We start from the raw sequence: 24,727 nt of genomic DNA, 5'->3' as shown, positions 1-24,727 counted from the left end.
AAATAGTAAGTTCACCACATATTGCCAAATCCGCGGCAGCAAGTTTGCTAAAAATGAGTAGGGCAGGAGGTTGTTGTTAGCTGGAAAGGTGATGAAAGTGGGAACTTGGGCATTGAAGGATGGCTAAAATACAGCCCAGTGGGAGGAGGCAGGAGGGTGGTCCTGGGGTTGGGGGGAAGGTGGGGGACCCTCTGCTTGAGCAGAAGTGCATAGGTAGGGCCCAGCTGCAGCAAGGGGTGGCAAGCTTTCAGGAATCCTACTTGTAAGACCAAGTTCCCCCATCTCCTCTCCCTGGTACTTGGCAGGGGACCCCAGACTGGTAACTTTAACAATGCTTCTGACTGAAGCTTTGTCATGCTGGATCTTGACTTGAGACAAAGAAATTTGGGTGCTCAGGGCAAGGTTGGCCTCAACAGAGCTGAGAGGGGCCCTCAGTCAGAAGGGAATTGGCTTTATCCTGGGCTCTGGAGAATGGTCACCACCCCAGGGGAGTTTTGAAGAGGAGCATCAGCAGGCACGCAGGATGCTTTAATAGGAAGAAACCCTGGGGTTGGCTTAACCCCTCTGCCCGCACTCAGTCCTGGAGACCTGTCACTCCAACTCAGCAACCCCTCTCCTCACCTCCACTGCCTCTGCTGGAATTCAGACCCCCATCGGCTCCTGGCAGGGCACCATGGTGCTCCTCCCTGGTCTCCATATACGAGGCCCTCTGGTGCCGATTTACGGCCTCTACCATCAGTTAAAACACAGACTAGCACGTGGTCACCCTGCTCAGAAACGCTGGCATGACCAGATTCAGGTCTTGTGGAGTGTGGGTCTGGGGCGGAGGCAGGTGAAGGAAGACATGGGAAGACCAGGTAGCAGACTGCTGCTGTGGTCCAGGTGAGAGATGAGAGCATCCAAGCAGGTGCACCCCAGGCCCAGGGGACTCCCATTCCAAGCTCAGCCCTGCCACGAAGCTGATTCAGAGCTGCCTTGGCCATGGCCATCAGAGCTGGCTCCCTCTGAAGACAGGAAGTTGGCCTCACTGAATGGCCAGGTGTGTCTCCCCGGGCACATTAGGTCAGAGGAAGATGAGACTTCTTGGGACTTCTCATATTCATCATGTCTGTTTTGTTAGCCTAACTAAGCAAGACTGTTTCAAATTGACTCTCAGCTTTCTTATTTGTCTGCCTACTTACCCCCCTGGGACTTCTGACAGCACCAACTGCTTCAAAAATAATCACCATACAAATATAAGCATCATTATCCCCATTTCACACATGGAGAAACTGAGGCCCACACAAAGGAAGTGAGGGGTCCAAGGTCACCCATCCGCTAATAACCACGGGGGCTGGACCATAGCACTTCAGACTCCCAATCCAGTGTTCTTTCTGTAAAAATGAAGTCATTGTTTCCCAATTGTCATTCATTTCGGTACCACCCTCATGATTTCTTTTCACCACCTACACTATTCTTAGCTGGACAGTTGTTGGTTTTTTTTCCAAACTACTCACATTCTTTTTTCAACTTTATTTCCCAAGGAAAGTTTATGTCCACCATAAATGAAAAAGAATGCCACACATAGAAGGTAACTATGAAACAGGAGAGCAGAATAACGTTATTCCATTCTAGCCAGACACTGATGTCTACCGAAGGCTTGAGGCTGGGGGCTGCTCTCTGTGAAATGGGTTGATCACGCATTAGAAGAGGTGTTAAAAGCTCCTTAGCCCCAAACTGAGACTTTCTTCTCAAGGTTTCCAAGAGCCTGGGCAGAGAGTTAAAAAGGCGCTAACTTTCTCCCTGTGTGAGACTGACAGTCTCCGCCACATCTAGGTGGTACCCCCAAACCATGCAGCTATAAGTAGACCATATTTGGGGGTAAGACTTTTTTATGTGTAATTTATGTTTTAGTCCCATGTTCTTAGAATAAAAATGATGAGTGGACCACTCGTGTTCTCCAGGGAAATTCAGGGCAATTTGGAGTGGGGGTGGGATGGTGGATGGGAGTGGAATCTCGGGAGTTTGCTGGAAGCTAGTTCAGCTTGTCTTGAGGCATTTGTGGGGCTCTGACCGCAGCCCCATCCTGCAGAGGATGACAGATATTGGCAGCTGGCACCAGCGTGGCTCCACTGCGGTTGCCATTATTTCAGCATGTCAGCGTGTTGAAGACCCTCCAATAGACTACTCATAACCTTCTGAGGTCGGTTAAGCGATTTGGTCCCAAACAAGGAACTGAAATTAACATCAGGCGCAAGTCCGTGTTTAAGGGAGCATGGGCAAATTAGAGCATGTCTAGAGGCGAGAAATCTGACAGCTCAGACCACCTGGTAGGGTGAGAATTTTCTGCTGGTCCCTTACTTGCTTCCTTTGCATGTTTACTTATTCTTGGCGGGCTCCAGACTTCTGTAGGGAGACTGGTCAGAGATGAGGCTGCCTGCTTCTGAGCTGGGCATCCGAAGGCATCGCTGGGCGGGCTGAGGGCGACAGGAGGGGCTGCCAGAGTCCGGGAGCAGCTGCCTCACTCTGTTTCTCACACCATGCGTTGCCTGGCTACACGCCCCGCCGGGTCCTACCTGCCAGAGCCCCAAGGTAAAAAGGCGGGTGGAGGACGTTGGGACTGAGAACGCTTCTTGATTTAGGGTGAGGTCTCAGCTCATCCCGCCGTCCCAAATTATCAGAGACATTGCTCTGAACTGGGGTGTGAGGGTGGCGAGAGGGGTCTTTGTCCTGCTGGGGCTTTTGGAAGAAGTGAGGTGGTTTGCCATTTCCTTCCACTGAGGGACATTCTGTCTGCCCAGATGCCTGGAATGCAAGAGGGCTTTAGCAGCCTGAAGGGTACTAGAGGGCTGACTTTCAGGGGGCGTGTTGTTAGCTCTCAGCATTCATGACCTGGCTAGGCCAACCACAAGGTCCTCTCTCTGCCAGGTAAACACTGAGGAGCTCACCCTTGAAGGGTGGAACCCCTGCCAGATCCACCCCATCCCCGGGAAGCAAGGAAACCAAAGCCAGAGTCAGCCCCTTGGTATAGATGTTAAGCCCCAGCTGGTGGGCAATACAGTCACCTGGACCGATGCTGCCCTCTCCCCAGTTTCCAAACGGTGTTTTGGGGAAAAAGTAGGGGACAGGGGACAGATGATGAGAGACGGCATAGCACAGAAAACTGGTACCAGCTCTGAAGGCAGCACGGCAGGTTTGAATCGCAGCTGCACTGTTGCCTGGGTGTGAAGTGACACTGAACAATTCCCCAACCTACTCTGAGTCTGTTTTCCTGGGCTGTTAAATGGGATTAGGGGGAAACCCTTATTACAAGACAAAGGTGAGGAATCAAAGGGTCTAGCACAGTGCCTGGTGCATTGTAGGATCTGAAGACACACATAGGAGCCCGTTATTAGTGTGGCTGAGACTGTAGGACTCCTCTTCTCAGATGTTGCTCAAATGTGAGGCTTCCTCTGAACCTGCAGATTGATGACAAGTTTGCCAGCTCTGTTGGTTGCAGCCAGAGCTTGTTGGGGGAGTTTTCCAGGGGGAGAGAGAGTTCAGAAGTTACCTTGACCCACCCCTCCCACAATACCAGATGAGGAAATCCAAGCCTGGGAAGGGAGGTGACCTCCCCAAGGTCTCAGGGTGGATGGAGCAGGGGTCCAGGACCTCTGGAAGAGGAAGGGTGAGAGGAAAGTGGCTAGGAGGTGTGTGGTGATGGGAACTCAGGGCTGCCAGGGCTGAATTTCCAGCCAGGGAATTTCCTTGAGGAATTTTCTCTTCCTCCCAAGGGCATCCGGCTTCCCAGGAGTGAATGGCTCAGCGAGCAAGCCCCTGTGCCCTGCAGGGGTGGTTTGCCAGCTTCAAGGTGGGGCTGAGGTGGAGGGAAATTGAGGGCCAGACAGGGGTGTGGATGAGCTCCCTGCAAACCAGGGCTTGTATGTCATATGCCTACGGGCAGGCTGCCTCCTCCAAAGCTGGGCACTGGCCATTTTTAGGAGCTGATTAGACGCTCCAGGGAGTGTGGGGGGTGGACTAGGTGCTTCTGAGAAAGCACGTGGCAGGCGCAGCAGGGGGAGGCTCGGGTGCCTGCTTACTCCCCAGCTTGGGTTGGCGCAAGCCCCTTGGTGCAGAGAGAAAGTGAAAGAGAAAAAGGGCAGCCACAGTGGGTGGAGGTGGGGTGGCCAGGCGACTGCTCTCCCCAAGCTCGCTTGCTCGCTGCAGCCCCAGAGCTGGCGGGAGGGAGAAGCCACTGGCAGCGCGCAGGAGTCCAGGGAACAGCGGCAGGTAACCAAAGTCCCCTTAGCAGCCCCTGAAGTGGGGCTGGGAATAGAGGTTCAGAGCCTGGTAGCTACTTGCCTGAGATCACACAGCAAGGCTGGGAGGAGGAGGAAGTTAATGTGCAGAGTGCACACCCTAGAAACTCCTCGTTTCCAGCAACCCTGGAAGGATTCCACGCAGGACCTGGGAGCGGGGAACCCGGAGCTGGGCTGCTTTGCCCAGAGCACCGGGGCCCAGGGGAGGCGGCGGGGAGAGCCGGTGGGAGCGGCAGCGTCTGCAGAGAGATGGGGACACAGAAGGAGCACGCAGAGAAGGGAGGCGGTGTGGCCAAACGATCGGTAGACAGTCTCCCTGAGCGTCCTAGAATCTGAAGAAGCGCGTAGGGGCGCGCGGAGAGAGACACAGGCTTTTCTTCTACGGCTTTTCTTCTACCGGGGGGCCTAGGACCGGGGCTGCACTTCTCTGAGCCTCAGTTTCCCTCTTGAATCACGTTCCCCCTCTGACTCTAGAGTCTGGGTACCCGGCCCTTTTGGTGGGGTCCCCAGCACAGGGAGGGCTATGGGGAGACATTTAAACGTCGGATTGGAGAAATCCTCACTTCTCTTTTACCATCTTGGGGGGCAGGGGCTTTCCTGGACTGTGTTTGACCATCCGCATCTCTACCGCAAGTTGGGGTCCTGAGCCACAACCTCTAAGGAGAGAAACTAAGGGCCTCCGGAAAGGGATTGGGGTGGGGCACTCCGGGGTCCCAGAATATCAGAATTGGAGCCACCATGTCTAGCTCTGTCTGGGACCCTTAAAACCCGCAGTTCTCCCTTGAGTCCCACAGCATCTCTCTCCACCCTAGGTGACACATGGGAGGGGACATAAGTGCCCCACCTCCAATTGCGGCCAGGAGTTCCTAAATTTGGCAGGAAGTCTTCCATCTATGTGCCACTCCCCCCACCCCCCCCAAAAAAACTACCATTCCCAGCCAATCAGAAGGTTAAGGAAATTAGTGCTTCTTGCTCTAGGGCCTGGTGGAGCTGAAAGTGCAGAAGATGAGACCCCAGCAAATCATCACTTTCCAAATCCCAGCCTGCCTTAGGCGAGGACCTGGTCTCCAAGATCCCAGAATATGGAGTGGAGGGGTCCTCAGAGACGACTGAGCCAGGGGGTCCCAGGCTTCCCACACGTGGGAATCACCCAGAAGGCTGTTTAGAGTGCAGGTTCCAGCCCCCACCCCCAGATCCCATTGACTTGGCCTGGAGTGGCGCTCCCAATGGCAGGTTAACTGGCTATGGGATGTGTATGTGTGTGTGTGTGTGTGTGTGTGTGTATGTGATTCCTATCTCAGAGGTCCAGAGGTCATACATACATTGAAAAGCACTGAGGTCCAACCCCAGTACCTACTCCATGTTCTAAAACCTCTGGGGACTTCCTGGGAGGTTTTGTCAAAGTCCACATAGCCAAGTTATTAGCGGAATCAGGATTTGAAACCATGTCCCCTGAGAGCCCATCCAGTACCTGGGCGGAGGTGGGAGCCTACACAAATACAGGGCGGGTCCTGGATAGTCAGAGGGAGACTTGTTGATACAGCAAAGTCTGTCTGATGGCAGGGACCTGGCATCTAGTACCTTGTGGAGAGTAGAATCAGAAAATTAACACAGGGACCCTGCTCCAAGGCCTGGTCTTGGGCAATCAGGGAAGTGGCCTGAGGGAGAGGGTAAAGCTTATGTACTTGGCTTTCAGACTTGGCATCAGTCACCCTGAGTAACTGACTTCCCCTCCTGAGGGGCATCTATAAGATAAGACACGAGTGCTTTCTTGATGATTTCCTGACCTGCACAGAAGCACTTTGCAAAAACCACCAAAGAATACACATGTGCCTGGTGTAACCCTTACAGATTCTAGAGGGATCGTTTAGAAAGATCTGAGAGGTCGTCATTGGGCACACGTCCGTTGTGTTTCCAAAGACTTTGGCACATACGTGATCCGTGGTCCAAGGACAATTCTCAGAGAAGCCTTGATTGACACTGGTTCTCATAGGAAGGACATTGGTGCTTTTCTGATTTTCTTTTAATCCTCCTTTTTTGTGTGAGTAGGCGTGTTAGCAGCACTCTAATACTAATGTTTCTTTTTAACAAAGTGGGAGGGCAGCTGATATTAATTTGATAACATAGTTTTGCTTTCAATGGCAAGTGAGACTTCAGTTTTTGTTTTTGGAGGTTTTTTTCATGCAAGGTAGTGAAAGGAAGTTTTCATCTTTTTAAAACATAAAATTTAGCAAGGTAATCATTTTTAAGTGTACAATTCAACGGCATTAAGTACATTCACAATGTTGTGCAGCCATCACCACCATCCGTCTCCCAAACTTTTTCATGGTCCAAGCTGAAACTCTGTCCCCATTAAGCACTAACTCCCCATTCTCCCCTTGCCCCCGGCCCCTGGCAACCACGCTTCTACTTTCTGTTTCTATGAGTTTGACCACTCTAGGTGACTCACATAAGTGGAATTATACAACATTTGTTCTTTTTTTTTTTTTTTTTTTTGTGGTATGCGGGCCTCTCACTGCTGTGGCCTCTCCCGTTGCGGAGCACAGGCTCTGGACGCGCAGGCCCAGCAGCCATGGCTCACGGCCCAGCCACTCCGCGGCATGTGGGATCTTCCTGGACCGGGGCACGAACCCGTGTCCCCTGCATTGGCAGGCGGACTCTCAACCACTGCGCCACCAGGGAAGCCCCACAACATTTGTTCTTTTGTGTCTGGCTTTTTTCACTTAGCATAACGTCTTCAAGGTTCAACCATGTTGCAGCATGTGTCAGAACTTCATTCCTTTTTATGGCTGAATAATATTCCATTGTGTGGATGGACTACATTTTCTCTATCCATTCATCTGTCAGCAGACACTTGGGTTGTTTCCATCTTTTGTCTTTCGTGAATAGTGCTGCTACAAACATTTGTGGACAAGAATGTGTTTGCGGCTTCCCTGGTGGCGCAGTGGTTGAGAGTCCGCCTGCCGATGCAGGAGACACGGGTTCGTGCCCCGGTCTGGGAAGATCCCACGTGCCGCGGAGCGGCTGGGCCCGTGAGCCATGGCCACTGAGCCTGCACGTCCGGAGCCTGCGCTCCGCAACGGGAGAGGCCACAACAGTGGGAGGCCCGCGTACCACAAAAAAAAAAAAAAAAAAAAAAGAATGTATTTGCATCCCTGCTTTCAATTCTAGAAAGTTTTCTTTTAAAATAAATGTTTGGGTTTTTTTCAAGTTAATTTAAGGAAAATGCTTGGGTAAATTATACAACAGGTGGTATGCAGATATAAGCAATAAAACTGTAAAGTAGGCAGGCGACTGTCTGAAGTTTGGAAGACTCTGGATTAGCAGAAAGACCTAGTAGCTCTTGTAACAATCTAGGCTCGGGGGATGGGGCCACTAGGTCAAGGGGGTGGCTGCTGAGGGACTTTTGGAGGGAAAAGTATAGGAATTGGGGACCAACCTAACCTAAGCGCAGAGTCTTGGGGTTTCCAGCTGGGGAGAAGTAGAAAGGTGGTAGAAATGCAGGGTCTGGAAGGTTCCCTTGGAGGAAGGAAAAGCCATAGAGCCATGCAAACTGAGAGGCAATGTCTTCTAGGCAATTGGAAGCTCAGGCTGCCTTGGAAATAAAACCTATCTAAGTTCTCAGTCATCACAATGCAAGTGTGTGTATGTGAGTGTGTTGGAGGAGGGGTGCCCAAGGGCGATGCTCATGTAAAAATACAGATTTCTGGACCCCACCCCAGACTTACCTCAGGGAGTGAGGTCCGGCTGCCGTGTGTTTAGCACCCACTTCAGGCAATTCTGATTCACAGCCAAGCTTGCTAACTGTCATCAGATGCTGGCAGGCAGGGCTGGCATATGATTTATTTACCTCGGAGTCTCCAGCACGGAGCGAAGGGCCTGCCGCAGGCTTAGGTGCTGTGTTATGCCAAGCTGGGGGTTAGGACTGGATTTGGGAGCCTGGCTTTGCTAACTGCAGCCATAAGCCCCTCATTCCCCACTCCAGCACCCAGCTCAGGTTTTCTTCCAGGAAAAACTTGTTGGACTCCTTTTCGGCTCACCGACTGCAGCTGGGAAGCTTGGGGCTTGCAGAGGGAAGGCCACGCGGAGGTCGGTCCGGGAGGCTTACGTTCTGGTCAAGCACTGGAGCCCCCTCCTCCCCTGGCTGCAGCTCTTCCAGCTGTCTCCGCCCTCCTCCCCTCCCCCTCCCCCCAGTACCGTCAGGCTCCTCAGCCCCAGTAACTGTGCCATTTACAGCCACTACACGCAGCCGCCGGGCTTGTCTTGTTTGAGCTCCAAGATTTTCCAAGTTGTGATGAGCTGGATGTCCTCCAGGGAGTCCAGAGAAGATAGGCTTGCCCAAGGGCTCAGAGGTGGTCTCTGTGGGGTCTTTTGTGGGCTTCCGTATGATTTCCACGCCCTACCTGAGGAAAAACAGAACCAAGTTGTCTCAGGTGGGGTTCCCCGGGAAGCAGACTCAGAGGTGGAGATTTGCACACGGGACGTTTACTGGGGAGAGGTCTCCAGGTTGGGGAGAGGGCCCCTGGGGGAAAGGGAAGAAGCAGCACCGGGCAGAGTGAGGGGTTGGTCTGCAATACGGTCACGACAGAGGCCCCAGCCGATCCCGTGGGGAGGGCTGAAGCTGGGACGGCCAGGGTTATCCCAAATAGAGACTCCCAGAGCAGACCTTTGCATGCCTACAGGCAGCAATCACTGCATGTGGGTACAGTGATTGGAAAAGGGTGTGACTTTGGGCTATTCCCAGAGAGGTTGAATTGTGTTTGTTTGTTTGCTTGCTTGTTTTTTCGGCCACACAGCGCGGCATGCAGAATCTTAGTGACCCCACCAGGGATCGAACCCACGCCCCCTGCAGTGCAAGCGCGGAGCCTTAACCACTGGACCACCAGGGAAGTCCCCCCAGAGAGGTTGAGCTGTGACCTGTGAGCCAGTTACCCTCTAGCAGTTGGTCCTTAAGGGACTGTAGCACACCACAGAATCTACTACATTTTTTTTTGAAATTGTCAAATCAGAGAGCATCTGGTAGCCAAGGCCTAAACTGTCATCTGAAGTTGTCTTTTTTACTGTCTTCTGTGCAGCCCCTTTTGGGGAGTGGAGGGTTCTGCCTTCCCCCACCCCCACCTCACCCCCATCCCCTTTAATTGAATAGCTCCATTATCACCTGTTCTGGGATTTGGGCTTCTTGTACAATTTCATTTGAAAGCCGCTGTTCTAGCATGGCATTCTTATTTAACAGATGAGGCCACTGGGGACCAGAGAGGGAAAGGGGCTTGCCCAGGGTCACATAGCCTGCCAGATGCAGAGCAGGGCGCAGATCTCAGGTCTCATGACCCCCTGTGTGGATCCTGTCTCACCAGTCTGTTGTAAACTCAGCGGTCCATAGCTGCATCAGTCCACTTCCTCTGCCCTCACTCCAACTGCTGAGAAGCTCTGTGGCCAGGAGTGGAGCCAATCTTGCTTCCATTTCCAGCTTTCCTGCTCTGAGACCCCTTTATCCTGGCACAGGCTAGTCTCAGCCCAGAGAGGCTGGGGAGCTATGATGGAAATGCCAAGATCCTTGAGGGGGCTGGACCTGAGGAGGGCGAGGTGAAGCAACAGGCTAGGTCCAATGGGGAATAACTCTTTGTGCCCTGTGGTTCCCAGACAGCTTATTTCCTAATCCCTTTTCAGTCTGAGCTGGTGCCAGAGCTGGGGAAACACACCCAGCACCCCAGATACCACAACTCCCATGCTTCCTGCTCCTTCCTTTGTGGAACTGGCCAGTTTGGGCACTCAGGGCCAGTCCCCTCCAAGCCTTTCTGTTGGAAGACACCCTCATGTGTGTCCCAATCCCACCATGGGGCAGGACAGAATTCAGTCCTGCCTTTCCCTGCCCCAATCACCCATCCATCCCAAACCATCACCTTTCCAGCAGATCAGAGATAGACGTGACCTTAGAAGGCCTGCAGGCCAACGGTTACAAACCCAAATGCCTAAGGGGCCATAACTGTGCCCAATGGGACCCAGCAGAATGCAATAGGGAGTAGTGGGGTCTTTGGCAACAATTAATTGTATATTCTATATGGAGACATTGCGATGGTAATTAAGACACACTATACACACACAAATTGTCTTGGGAAACAAAACACCTAGGCCTATAGGCCTGAGTCACCCTTCATTTTGAATCCGTACTCCAAGCCAAGCCCCCTTTGGTGCAGAGGAGGAGCCTGCGGTCAGAGTCAGGCACCAAAGCCACCCAATTACAATATTTCAAGACCTCTCCTTGTCGCGTCTGCTGGCTCCTGTTACCTTGGAAGATGTAATAGGAGACACACACACACATACACACGCACCTTCCAATCTCCCCGCCTGGAGGAGAAGTGACTAGAACCTCGAGCTGCCTTCCAGCCCCATTGCCCCTCAGCATTGCCAAATACCTTAGTTTCCACTCTGTCTCTTGTGACCTCCACAAGCCTCTCCAGGAAGTGAAAGTCTTGAGTGAGACCAGCAGTTTCCAGAAGTTCTCTCTGTCTCATTTGCCTGGGTTGCCCATACTGGACCAGCAAAGGGGGCGGAGTGCTAGGGCTTCCTCCTCTATAGATGGTGCCCACTTTCCCTGTTCATCTCCAAGTCCTGCACGTTCTCATCTCCTCCGCCAGGACTGGGGGCTCCTGGGCCCAAATCCCCCCATTCCTGGACAGCCTACAGGGTGGCAACAGTGCAGTTTTCTTCCTTTTTGAGCATCTACAGGTGTCAGGCCTTTTTTGGTGAGCCACAGAAACACAGAAGCCCCATGAGGCTTCCATCATTTTTGGTGTTGTTTTGTTTTGTTTCCTTTTACTTCAGGAACCTTTCAATCTTCAGTTAACTTCATATCTCAATTCGCAGTACACTATGATCTTGGTCCACATGAGGCATCTCTCTTAATTAATTTCCCTTTCCCCCGTTCTCTTTCCTCTTTCTGAGCACCCGTTCGAATGCACTCAGGGTGTATCCTTTTGTTTGCATGTGTTCTTCTTAAATACGTGTTGCTTTTTTTATGTGCCTGTATGTCACTCTGCACATCTAGAATTGGGCTATCAGAACTCATTCTGCTTCTTACTTTTTCACTCTGTACTATGTTATTTTATTTTTAAGATTTTTTTTGATGTGTCTTTTTTTTTTTTTTTTGCGGTACACGGGCCTCTCACTGTTGTGGCCTCTCCCGTTGTGGAGCACAGGCTCTGGACGTGCAGGCCCAGTGGCCATGACTCATGGGCCCAGCCCCTCCACGGCATGTGGGATCTTCCCGGACTGGGGCACGAACTCGTGTCCCCTGCATCAGTAGGCGGACTCTCAACCACTGTGCCACCAGGGAAGCCCTTGATGTGTCATTTTTAACATCTTTATTGAATTTGTTACAATATTGCTTCTGTTTTATGTTTTGGTTTTTTGGCCATGAGGCATGTGGGATCCCAGCTCCCCGACCAGGGATTGTATCCACACCCCCTGCACCGGAAGACAGAGTCCTAACCACTGGACTGCCAGGGAAGTCCCTGTACTATGTTATTAAGATCCACCTCCATGTTCATTTGGTCTGTTGCTTCTAAGTATTGCATCATCCTCTACAGATTGCAGCAGCTACTTTGTACTGTCCTTCCCCTAGCAATAGACACCCAGGTGGCCTCCAACTCCTGGTCACCACAAATAGCACAATGGTGAGCAACTTCAGATGGGTGTCCTTGTGGAGCTGTGGGAGAATTTCTTTGGTATGTATATACCCAAGAATTGAATCACTGGGTTGTAGGATCTCTACATCCTTAGGTATTCTAAGTGGTGCCAGGTTGTTCTGCAGGTGGCCACAAACATCCACTCCCACCAACCCCTTGGCGTTGCCCAGCTTTCTAATTTTTGCCAGTTGTACGGTGGCAAGTGACACCCTGCTGCTTTCATTTTGGAACTTACATCTTAGTAACACTTCTTGGATATGTCACTTTAGGCAAGTCATAGCAACCTACTGAGATTGACACTATGCCACCTAAAGGCAATAGATTCCACAACTCAGAGAGGCTGAATAACTTATCTGAGGTCTAACAGTTAGTGTGGAGCTGTAATTCGAACCCAGAGGTCACACTCTTGACCACTGTACCATTATCATCACATTTTGTCTCTTTTCTAAAATATCATCCGGGTCTACACTGCAAGCTTCTTGTCAGGGGCTATGTTTTAAACCTCTCTAGGGCCCCTGGAGAACTGAGCCCAGTGACTTTCTTACAGGGGATGCTCAGTAAATCATTGTTTTACAGGTTTGGAGAGAAAAAAGTGCAAGGTGTCTTGTTGAGTTTATCTGGAGGGCTACAGGGTGCAAGAAGCAAAGAGGAACTTGTTTGATCCACAGAGATGCTGACTGGGGGCTGGTTGTGGTAGATAAGTAACCCCGGGCTCCTGGCTTCTGGCCACCATGTGGCCTGCGGAAGGAGCTTGTCATGAAGTTGGGGAGCAGAGTGGTGTTAGGGGGCCTTGGGGGAAAGGCAGGGGGGAAAGCCGATAGGCAATGAGGAATTTAGAATCCCCAAATGCCTCATCTGAGTGGACTCCCACACCCAGTTGGTGAAACTAAGGCTCGGAAGGGTAGAGAATGGTATTCAAGATCAAAGGCAGAGCTGGAACTCAAACCTCATGTCTCTAGACACATGGTTCAGAGACTTTCCATTCCTTCCTCTGGAGAAGATCACAGTCAACAAGTAGGGAAGTATTTCTTCTCATGCTCCTTCATCACAGTGCATAGCAGTGCTGAAGGCTTTGGGGTAGCAAAGGAGTCCCCTTCTCCCTCTCAATGCCTCCTCACACCTTCAAGGATATACCCCCCTCTCTGGGAAGAAAGCAGCTGATAACTGAGCCTAACCTCATTGTCATCGTCTGTACAATGTGTACAATAATACCAATGTCCCAGAACTATTGTGACAATTGAAACAAGATAATAAATAGAGAGCATCCAGCACAACCCCAGACACAAAAGACTCTCCCTAGCAGAGGTGGAGCACAGAAAGGCTGCAGAAACTGAATATCAAGGTCTGAGCTAGAACATTCTGGTAATACTTGATTTCCCTCAGGGGAGAGAGGAATGAACCTTTATTTCAAAAACGATTTTGGTGTGTATGTGCTTTCAAAACCTGCAGTGTAGTGTGAAATGGGGATGGAAACAAACCCCAAAAGGGACTTTTGGTGGCAAAGGGATTAGGAACTTTTTCTCAAGTTGGATGTGGAAGGTGGTAGCCCAGGGGGCAGGGTGGGTCCAAAAAGAACCTTCTAAAAATACTGCCCACTTACCAGAAATGCACAGCGCACTCCTCTGCTGCACCCCAGACAGCTCCTCAAAAGGAGAACTCGTCTTGCCACCCATGCCTCCTCGCTCCAGTCGAAGGCACCTCCCCAGGGTGGCCAGGGGGCCAGAGCCTGGAAGAAGCTGAGCCTTGGTGCCAGGCAGCTGCTTCAGATCCCAGCTCATTGCTCTTCTCTTTGAGCCTGTTTCTTCATCTGAGAAATGGAAATACAAATAGCTAATGTGTGAGTTCAGCTAAACGGGATAATGTCTATAAATCATGTCGTTTGGTGCCTGGCACTCAGAGGGCACCTATGAAGTCTAGCTAGGCACCATCAGTCCTACTGATGGAGAGAGGCTGCCACATGCTGGAGCCCGGGGGTAGCTGAGCTAGAGGAAGGGTTCTTGCACTCAAGGGCTCCTCGGCTGTAGGATCTGTCCTGTGCTGGGGCAGCTGACAGGGACTCGCTCCTCTGCAGTGAGGCGGTCAAGGCTCTCTGCCTCCAGGCTGCTCTGGAATTGCAGGAGGAGGAAAGAGTCCAGTTAGGAGGCTTTGAAGCACTTCCTAAGCATCTAGAGACACAGGAAACATGGTTGTGGGAACCCCGGGAGGTCCCAGGCCAAGTTGATTTTGGCATGAATGGGGGGTGCCATGGCACTTCGGGGAGCTCTAAGCTGCAAGCCTAGATTCTCAGGCTCCCAATATAATGGACTTCCTTTGACCGTGGGCCTCCTGTGTGCCTGACACACCACGCAGAGCCCTTCTTGGCCTTTTGATGGTCCCACAAGGTAAGTATCATTATCCCAATCTAGTGGTGGGAAAGCTGATACTCAGAGAGGTTAAGTCACTTGCCTAAGGTCTCCCAGCCAGGATTCAAACTCAAGTTCTCCAACCAGGTGACCTTGGACAGGTGATTTCAGCGAAGTGTCTGAGTATCCTCCTCGGTCAAATAGGTATAATACTCCACATGCCTTCTCCCTAGGGCTCTTTGTGAGCTCAGATTGGGGGCTGGAGGCAGAAGTCTGTTGTGAGCTGCAAATCTTCGTCTATTCAAGAGGAAGTGTGTAAGATTCAGGCTTTGTCTTGGAGATGCAGGAAGGTGCTGAGGTGTATGCTGGGGGTGTCTGAGAGCAGACTTTCCAGGTTGCACTGCTGGCTCTGGGGCTTGCTTGTTCCTGTGGAGGTTGCGGGGTCTCCTTATACAAAAGAACAGAAAGCTTGGCTTCACAATGTGGTAACGCAGGAATGGAAGAGAAAGGATCCCTTTATCAATCTCACAGAGGTAAGAGGTGAATTAATAATAATAATAATAACAACCATCACCCATGTTGTGCTCATCAAGTGTGTGTTGGATGCTGTTCTATGCTTCCATTCATTAAGCACTTACTAAGTGACAGTCACCTTCCTAAGGGCTCTACATGAATTAACTCACCTAAGCCTTATGAGCTACCAAGTATTATTATTCCCATTTTACAGATGAGGAAACTGAGGGAATTCCCTGGTGGTCCAGTGGTTAAGACTCTGCGCTTCCACTGCAGGGGGCCTGGGTTCAATCCCTGGTCAGGGAACTAAGATCCTGCAAGCCATGCATGTGGCCAAAAAATAAAAATAAATATGAGGAAACTGAGGCTTCAAGATATTTAAAAAATGAAATTCCCAGGTTGTGGTAAGTTGGTAGATAGGAGTGGTTTCAGAGTCAGGCAGTTTGACTCCAAAAGCTCAAAGGAGTTGCCTTCTTTCTCTACTGTCAGTGTATTTCCCTGGTATTTGATCACATTTGGTGATGCTGTCCAATGTTTGAAGCTGAGCTTGTCAGTAAGCTAGACTTCTTCAGGCTCTTCCCCACTGTACCTCCCTCCATTGCCCATCTGTGATGGGACCCAGTCTCTATTCCTGAGCCGAGATAAATGGGGTACTTATTTGACTGGATATATTCCAGGCAGGAAAGAGCACGGACTGGGAGTCTTGTGCTAGGGGATCAGGTGCAGGCCCCACCACCGGCAGACTCTTGGGCCTCGTGCAAGGTACGTCCCCTCTCAGGGTCTCATCTCCTCCTCTGTAGGATGAAGGAGATTGAGCTTGAAAGTCCCTGGCTGACCTTGTGGGAAAACTGAGAATTTGAGTGACTTGACTAAAGTCACACATTTCGTTCATGGAATTGCTGGGGTTAGTCCCGAGCTGTTGTCCCCAGATGCCACAGTCTGGAGAAAGAGGCAGATGGCTACCATGTAGGCTCACAATAAAGACCACAGACTGAAAAATGGGAGGCAGGCAGCAGGGAAGATTTGGGGCAAGGAGGTCTTCTCTCACCACCCTGGACAGAACAGTCGATTGCTTCATTGGCTCCCAGGACAACTTGTTGGGAGAAGTGGAACCCTCCCCGCACCTCCCAGCCTTGGCCCCTCTCCAAGAAACGGGAGGTGGTGGCCCCATCTTTCAGTTCTGCTTCCTCCAGTCATGGTTGGCTGGGCCTTTAACGCAAGCCTGCTATGTCTGTGTTCCTGTAGCCCCCACCCAACCCATTATAAACAGTCCACCCTGGCCAGGGCCTCTCGTTGGACTGGAAAGTTCCTTCTCTGTGATATGTGGGTCTGTGTGAGACCCTCCAGAGCTAGCAAGAGTTGTTGATGAGTGAAAGGAGAAGAAGCACCTGGGAGGTGGTGGTAAGTTGTGCATGTGTGTTTTCTCATGACCTTTCGCTGCTTCAGTTTCATTTTATTCTGGCCCAGGCTGGGCACTCAGAAGGCTGTCTTAGATCCTCTGGCCAGCTCTCTTCTCACCTTCTTCAAGAAGCTTCTTTTGATTCTTTCCAGCATGTATCTGCACCCCAAGTATAGTGGGTTGAATAGTGCCCCCCCGCCAAAGATATGTCCACATCAAATCCCTGGAACCTGATTTGGGGAAAAAAAGTCTTTGCAGATGTAATTAAGTTAAGGATCTTGAACTAATATCCTGGATTATCTGGGTGGGCCCTAAATCAATGTCCATTTAAGAGAAAGGCAGAAGATGAGGAGGTGATGTGACCACTAAGGCAGAGAATGGAGTGATGTGGCCACAAGGTCACAAGTCAAGGAATGCCATCAATTCCCAAAGATGGAAGAGGCAAGGAAGGATTCTCCCCTGGAGCCTCCAGAGGGACCATGGCCCTGCCTCCACCTTGATTTTAGACTTCTGGCCTCCAGAACTGTGAGGGAATAAGACTCCGTTGCTTCAAGCTACTAGGCTTGTGGTACTTTGTTGCAATAGCAATAGGAAATGAACAGACCATGGAATCATAGACACCCTGCACTAGAGAGTAGGGCAGGGTCATTGGAGCCACGCAGATGAAGTTTCACACTGGCTCTAGCCAGCAAGAGCTGCACATCGGGGGCTGCTTAGCCTTTCTGAGCCTCACGCTGCTCATTTGCAAAAGGGAGACCATAATGCCTACTTCCCAGTGCCAGTGTTTTGTTTTGTTTTAACAGCTTTATTGGGATATAATTCAAATGTCAGACAATTCACCCATTTAAAGTGTACAATTCAATGGCCTTTTTAGTATATTCACACAGTTGTGCAACCAACCCTCAGCCAACTTTAGAACACTTCATCATTCCCCCAGAAGAAACTTCATACCCACTAGCAATTGTTCCCCATTTCCCTCCACAATTCTCTGTCCACTGTAGCCAACTACGAATTTACTTTCTATCTCCAAAGATTTGTCTGTTCTGTATATTTCATATAAATGGAATCATACAAAATGTGCCTTTGTGTGTGGCTTCTTTCACTTATCAGGATGTTTTCAAATTTCATCCATGTTGAAGCATGTATCAGTACTTTCTTCCTTTTTATGTCTGAGTACTATTCCACTGTATGGATATACCACATTTTGTTTATCCATGTATCCATTGATGGCCATTTGAATTGTTTCCATTTTGGGGCTATTATGAAGTATGTTTTTATGCACATTTGTATACAAGTTTTTGTGTGGACACAGCCAGGGTTGTTTTGAAGATTAAATGAAGTCGAACCTAAGGTATCTGATATGTCCTCCAACAATTAATAATGAGAGATATTAGAGGAAATATGCCCCAACTCTTTCAATTTACAGATTAGGAAATTGAAGCATGGAGAGGAGCACAGACTTGCTTGAGGTCATCCAAGGCAGGAGAGCATAACACTTAAATACAGGTCCATGAATCAGACTGCCCAGAACTAAATCTTGGTTGGACTTGGGTTACCTTATGTAGGTCATTTCACCTCTACGAGCCTCAGTTTACTCATGTGTAAAATGAGGTTAGTAATAGTACCTACCTCATGTGGTTGTTGACGTGAGGATTAAGTGTGCTAGACCATGTGTCTGGCACATAGTAGGTGCTCTGTACATCTTAGCTGTTATCATTCATGGTAGTGCCAGCAGCAGAACTTAGGACTCCTGGCTCCCAGGTATGAGAGGTCTTGAATCTACACGTCTCCAGTTCCCTTTTCTGTATCATGGGCATCTTCCCAGTGTGACTGTAGGTTCTGTGGAGGAAAGACATAGGGCTTCTTCTCCCCACTGCCCTGAGCACATAAGAGGTGCCGAATGAGAACCTTTGCTCACTTTCTTTGGCTCCTGCCAACCCTGGCCTTCACCAAGTGACCCAGCTGGAGACTGTGGTAGGTGTTCATCCCCTGCATCTTTCCAACACCCCATGAGCTAACTGAGTGCGTCTCCCTTCCAGGCAGTGGACAGCACACAACCATGGAGTTGGGGCCTCTAGAGGGCGGGTACCTGGAGCTTCTCAACAGCAACGCTGACCCTTTGCAGCTCTACCACCTCTATGACCGGATGGACCTGGCTGGAGAAGAAGAGATAGAGCTCTGCTCAGGTGGGCTCTCCTCCCTCTGGCCCCTTCCAAGTCCCTCTCCACCCCTCTGCCTGCAGTAGAGATGGCAACCAGGGTAAGTCCTGGCTGTGGAATTCCGGTCAGCACCACGGACAGCTGCAACTCCCTGCCACGCTGGCTCCTAACGGGAGCATCTCCCAGCCCGCCCTGCCTCTCCCTCCTTCCCCGCCAGCCCTCTTCCCAGATCTTTCCTGCTTCATCCAAGTGGCTTTTCCTCCCAGAACCTGATACGGACACCATCAACTGCGAACAGTTCAGCAGGCTGCTGTGTGATATGGAAGGTGATGAAGAGACCAGGGAGGCTTATGCCAATATCGGTGAGGAAGCATCATGAACCCAGAAAAAGGACAACTGAGGGAAAAGATTCTTTTATCTGTTTTGTTAATCTCACCCATTCACCAGGATCCTCCAGGCCCTCCCTCAGAAATCAGGGCAAGAGGGGATGGGGAGCGAGGGTTAAAAGGACAGAGAATCAGGGAAAGAAGGGAGATGGAGAAAGGTAGGGAAATAGACCCCTTCACTAATGAACACCAGGCAAACAAATCTCACTTTTCCATCTTCTGCCTCCATTTCTATACTTTTTTCTATTTGTTGCTCTTCTTTCCTTCCCAGAAAGCCCATATCATACGCCCCTCCCTCCCTTTCTCCTCAGCTCCTAAGCTAAACTACTCTAGTATTTGTAATAACTACCTTTGGGGAGCACTTGTAGCCTGCAAATCACTGTGCATGTGTGATCACATTGAATCCTTACGAAAACAAAGGAAGTAGATACTATTAGTATCTTCATTTTACAGATGAGGAAATTGAGGTTTAGAGAGATAAAGAATCTACCCAAGGCTGCGTTAGAGACAGTAATGGGCAGGTCTGAAATTCAAAGTCCTTATTGTTCACCACAAGAAGGAAAGTATCTAGAGTGGGGAGGTTTGGTAAGGCTCGAGCTGAGCGGCTGGTGTGCAGCTTTAAAAAGACCTACAGTTTTCAGACAAAGGCAGAACCCTTTGGGACTCTCTGGGGAGAGGTGTTTCTGTTGTTTTTTGTGGGGGGTGAAGGATCCCTCCTTACCAGGCTCCCCACTGTCTCCTACAGAGGCTTTGTTGAATTAGAAAAAGATGCCCCTTCTTCTAGAGGATGCAGCCCCCATTAAGATGTAACAGCTTGGCTATCAAAGTGCAGGCTGGATTCCTGCCCCCATTTGCCCTTTAGGCTGGGCACCCTGTACAGTGAACAACCTGCACAGATGTTCTTAGTGGCCCTTTTCCTGGCATCCCAAGAATCACATCACTTAGGAGGTCCGGCATGAACATGGCTAGACTTTCCCCAACACATAGTTAATCCAGCATCATACAAGGGCAGAAAATGGAGAGGAGCAGTAACTGTATGTGTCTCAAAGATTACAGAATGGAGATCCTGCCTGCTTCCTTTCCTTCTTGCGAATTTACTTGGGAGAAGCAGAACTGTTTAGGGCTGAGAGTATTCACATTTCCTCACAACTGGAGGCAGTAATGAATGAGTTGGGCTTTTTCCCAAATCACTTAGGATTGGGGGGCTTTTCCCCCTTAGGGGCATCTACACAGGAAGTGGGAACAAGTGGAGGAGGCAGCTTCACCCAAGTCTGTTCCTAAAGTCTCTGGTCCTGGGCATGCAGTCATCTGAGGCACCCTGAAGTATTACATTGGCTTCCATTCCCACAAAATGGGAATAATAATCACACCTGCCTCATGGGATCACTGTGAGGATTGAATAAGTTTCTGTGCATAAAGTGTTGAGAGCAGGAATTTGCAAAGGGTAAGCATTCAATAAGTGTTAGGTACCACCCCACCACTACCATCAACACCATCATCATTATATTTATCATCATCATCATCACCATTTATGCCCTCACTCCATTCCTCACTCAGAAGCCTTTTATGGCTCCCCACGGCCTATAAAATCCAGTCCTAACTTTCCCCAACATGAAACTTTTACTGAAGACAACTATTTCTAAGAGTTTCCCAAACCCCTCTCCTCACTCTGTCCCCACTACCCAGAAAGCCCTACACTTTTCACCTCTCAGACTCTACCCCCACAATCTTTCAAGGTCTGGCTTCAGGACCCCTTCCTCTGGGAAGCCCTCCCTGATTGCCCCCATCCCACTATACACTCTCTCCTCTTGCCATGATAACTGTCTTCCCGTTGGCTCCAAACCATGTTCCACTTCGTATAATTAACCACCATTGATTGTCTACTGTGTACTGGCTACTGTGTTGATTGTTTTAAATGCAGAGCCTCTAACCCTCACCATCCATCCCTGGGTCGTAGGTGTTATTTATTCTCATTACACAGATGAGGAAATGGGGGCCCAGAGAGGTTAAGTAACTGACCCAAGAGTGTACAGCTAGTAGGGCAATTGGGGAGTAGAACTGGAATTTAAACTCAAACCCAAGACAACTCTACTATGCTCTGTTGCACTACTTTATAGCAATAGATAAATTTGTATGCATACATATCATCCCTTCAATTAGATTAAGAGCCCATGAAGTTTCAGTGTTCCTTCATTAATTTGATCATTCATTCAGCAAACATTTATTGAGGCCCAGTGTGTGCTAGGTCTGGAGGGTCACGGTTCCCCGATGCCCAGCCCAAGGCCGGGCTGGGCAATAAGCATTGCCCAGCATTCAGTGAGAACTAGTTGATTGACTGCACTTTTTCTTGTCTGGGCAGCGGAACTGGACCAGTATGTCTTCCAGGACTCCCAGCTGGAGGGCCTGAGCAAAGACATTTTCAGTAAGTTGGGGGGGTCTTGGCTCAGCCTGCATTTCCTTCCTGGTTCCTTGGAGAGTGCTGTAATACCCGACGACCACCCTTTGATGGATGGTCAGATCATCCCAAACATAGGGACAATGGAAGCTCACCTTGGACGTCCACTGACTGTGTGTGTTGGTGTCTTTGGTTTTTCCCCGTAGTCGATCACATAGGACTGGAAGAAATGATCAGCGAGAGTGTGGAGGTGTTGGAGGAAGCAGGACAGAAAAGTCAGAAAAGACGTGAGTGAGCCCCTCCCTGATCAGGCCTAGCCTTGCTTGACTCCCGGCCATGCCTTGGCTCTAAAACCTGTTACGGCTCCCAGTTGCTTCCCTCGTTAAGTTCTGTCTGCTCTGCCAGGCTTGGGTGTCCCACCCACCTCTCCCCTCACCACTGCTCCCTGGTGATCCAGGGAGGAAGCAGACGGCCCAGGATCAAATGGCCCCTCTCCTGATGGGTCTCTACCTCTGGCTGTTTTGATTGCCATTTCCAAAAGGACCTCTGGGCTCTGGCTTCTCTTTCATCCTTAGTTGTCACCCCTGTATTTAAGGGAGGTCTTCAAGCACAGTTTTTTCCCAGCAAGATCTGGGTTTGAATCCTGGATCTGCTGTTTATAGTCTATATGCACTTGGGCAAGTACCTGCATCTCTCTGAGCCTCCTGGTCAGTCTCCCTGCCTCCTTAATCTGTCCTTACCCGGCAGCCAATGTGGACTTTTAAATGCAAATCAGATCATTTTGCTGCCCTGCTAACCCTCCAATGGCTACAAAATACATACCATAAGGGCTGTTTGATCTGGCCCTTCCCACCTCTCCTAACTCACTATGAGCCACCATGCTCCAGCCATACTGGCTTCTTTCCATTCCTGTAACCCATGTATCCTTTTCAGCCTCAGGGCCTTTGCACTTGCTGTTCTATCTGGAATGTCCTCCCCCTTCCCATGGTGGGCTTGGGAATCTGTTAGGTCTTGGCCAGCATGTCACCTCCTCCTGAAGGCTTTCCTAGACCAACTTTTTCCGTATAAATTACCTCACTTATTTTCACCTTGTTTGTGTCTCTCCTTCACTGCAGCACTTGTCACAATTTGGACTTATTTTATTTATTGCCTTTTGCTTAGTTCCCCCACTGTGAGGACAGGGACCTTGTCTTTCTTATTACTATATCCCCAGCACCTGGCACATGGCTGGCATGCAGGAGCACCTCAATAAATATCCACTGAATGAAAATTTCCATAAAATGGGCCTAACAGTTAATCAAAAGTTTACTATGTGCCAGACCATGTGTAAACCCTGTACCTAGTTATTTAATTTGAACAGGTAAACAGGTGCATGGCATAAAAATTCAAAATGTGTAAAAAATATTCAGTGAAAAAAAATCTCCCTCCCATCCTTTTCCCCCAGTCCCTCATTTTCCCTCCCTGAAGACAACCTATGTTGCCAGTGCCCTTTTGGTCTTGTTAGGAATATTCTATTCGTCTAAAAGCCAGCTCTTAAAAAAAATTTTTTTTTTCACACAAATGACCACATTTTACCTACACTCTTTCTTCATTTAACATGTCTGGGAGGTTATTTTCTTAGCACTAATGGAAAACACATGGTCCTGCCTCCAGGAATTTCCCTTTCTTTCTATTTTCTACCTTCCTTCCTTCCTTCCTTCCTTCCTTTCTTTCTTTCTTTCTTCCTTTCTCTTCCTCTCTCTTTCTCTTTTATTCTTCTTCCTCCTTTCCTTCCTCCCTCCTTCTCTTCCTTCTTTCTTTCTTTCTTTTCATTTCATAAACATTTCCCTAATACTTTATTATGAAAAATTTCAACATACAGCAAAGATGGAAGAGTTGTACTACAAACAACCACGTACCCATCACTTACATTCTACCGTCAGTGTTTGGCGATAGTGGTCTTAACACATCTCTAGCCATCGCTCTATTCATCCACCCATCCAACCATTTTATTTTTGGAACATTTCAAGGTAAATTGCAGACACCAGTACTGCCCCATATGTCCTTTAGCATCCTTGTTATTTTTAGGGCTGTGTGGTATTTCACATAATCAACTATAATTTGGTTCATCAGCCTCTTGCTAAGGGACACATAGGGGTTTTCTCAATGTGTTACATGCTTGATACTCACTCAACTGATTTCCAGTGCATTCCTGTGAAGTGGGAATCACTGCCCCCATTTCACAGATGAGAGATCAAAGGCTCAGAGAGGCTGTGTTGTAGAGACACACAGCTAGGAAGGGACCAAAAGCAGGGTTTTTAAAGAAATTTTTAGTATTATTTTTTTAAACTCAAACTCATCTTGTGTCCCCTCTGTGGCTCTGCGTCTCCCAGTGCCTCACTGTCCTGGGTGCTTCAAATGGGGTTTGGGCTGAAGCAAATGAGCGGGGGCAGAAATTTGGGGGGCTGGGGAGGGAAAGGGACCCCCAAGGCCACTTCCCAGCCATTTAAGGCAATTCTATAGGGCCTGCTGGGGTCCACAAGCCCCTCCTGGCTTGGAATATCCCTTCCCTGGGGCTGATGACCATATCGTTCTCTCTGCAGCCTTCCCAGAGGAGCTGCCTGTGGATCTGAAGCACAGGAAGCTAGGTGAGCAGGGCGGGTGGCCCTGGGAGATTGATGGGCAGGAAAGCCAGGGCCTCCTCAGGCCCGCATGTAAACTGGCATTTGAAAGCCAGGGCTCAGAGAGCTGAAGCCACTTGTCTGAGATCACACAGCAAGTGAGAGGTGGAGTTGAGATTCAAACCAAGATCATGATTCCATAGCCCGTGCTCTGAAGCTCAGGGACTGCTGGGAGATTCAGCTCCTCCTACAAAGCCTCTCCCCTAACACCTCCCTCCTCTTAACTCTGAGTCAGAGTTGAGACCCCACCCTACCACCACCACCTAGTTCCACTGCCCCTCCAGGCCACATGTCTCCTTTCAGAGTGTAGAGCCACCTCGGATCAGCTGGTTACCCAGTGCCCTCCCGCCCTCCGTAGAGCCCCCATGCCTCAGTGAGCCTCTTCCCCCACACTCATCAGTCCCCCACCAGATGTTCCTCCCCTCCCTGCCTCTCTGCTCCCCTCCCACTCAGTTGTTATTGCAAAGGTTGGGCAACTAGCCCCTCTGCGGGGAACAGACTGAGGAATGAAAGCCTCATAGTCCGATGGAGGAAGCCTGGCCCCTGCCCTCAGAAAGTTCTAATCTGATGGAGAAGACAGGGACCCTGCCCGCGAAGACCCCAGGATGCTGGAGAAATAGTCTCTGACTTCAGGGAGCTCCCAATCTGATGGGGGAGGCAAGTCTCCACCCTCCTAGGGCTCCCAATTAAATGGAGGAGATAAACTCCTGCCCCAGTCTGATGGGCAGTGCTTGGGGCCTCTTAGGGGGCCAGAGGCTCAGTGACTGGCTGTAGAAGCTGTAGAGGCCTGGGCTAACAGCCTATTCATAGGTCTATCCCACCCCTAGCTCTCCATGGCGGGAAGCTCTCAGGGCCCAGCCACAAAGAGGAGGCTGAGGGCTGCCTGGCACAGAGCAGTTGCTGATAAAACC

General features: G+C 49.9%; 1 protein-coding gene across 7 annotated transcripts in view; it reads left to right on the top strand.

Annotated features, from left to right (window-relative positions):
- Nucleotides 1-2,417: 2,417 nt before the first annotated feature.
- The window catches only part of CIITA (class II major histocompatibility complex transactivator), a 42,239-nt gene continuing 19,929 nt past the window's right edge, over nucleotides 2,418-24,727 (top strand). For 6 of the 7 annotated variants that reach the window (XM_082644695.1, XM_082644698.1, XM_082644694.1 and 3 more), the window contains exons 1-6: nucleotides 2,418-2,571; nucleotides 18,256-18,402; nucleotides 18,642-18,737; nucleotides 21,121-21,183; nucleotides 21,363-21,443; nucleotides 23,739-23,783. In XM_082644695.1, coding sequence (XP_082500821.1) covers nucleotides 2,520-2,571; nucleotides 18,256-18,402; nucleotides 18,642-18,737; nucleotides 21,121-21,183; nucleotides 21,363-21,443; nucleotides 23,739-23,783 — 484 coding nt within the window. In that variant the 5' untranslated portion in view covers nucleotides 2,418-2,519. Of the gene's footprint in view, nucleotides 2,572-4,117; nucleotides 4,249-18,255; nucleotides 18,403-18,641; nucleotides 18,738-21,120; nucleotides 21,184-21,362; nucleotides 21,444-23,738; nucleotides 23,784-24,727 lie in introns of those variants that run through there. The other variant, XM_082644696.1, reaches the window with a different exon arrangement.

Source organism: Mesoplodon mirus, assembly GCF_964341445.2.
Source record: "Mesoplodon mirus genome assembly, chromosome: 15".
NCBI classification, from domain to species: domain Eukaryota; kingdom Metazoa; phylum Chordata; class Mammalia; order Artiodactyla; family Ziphiidae; genus Mesoplodon; species Mesoplodon mirus.
This window is presented reverse-complemented; position numbering and strand designations above follow the sequence as displayed.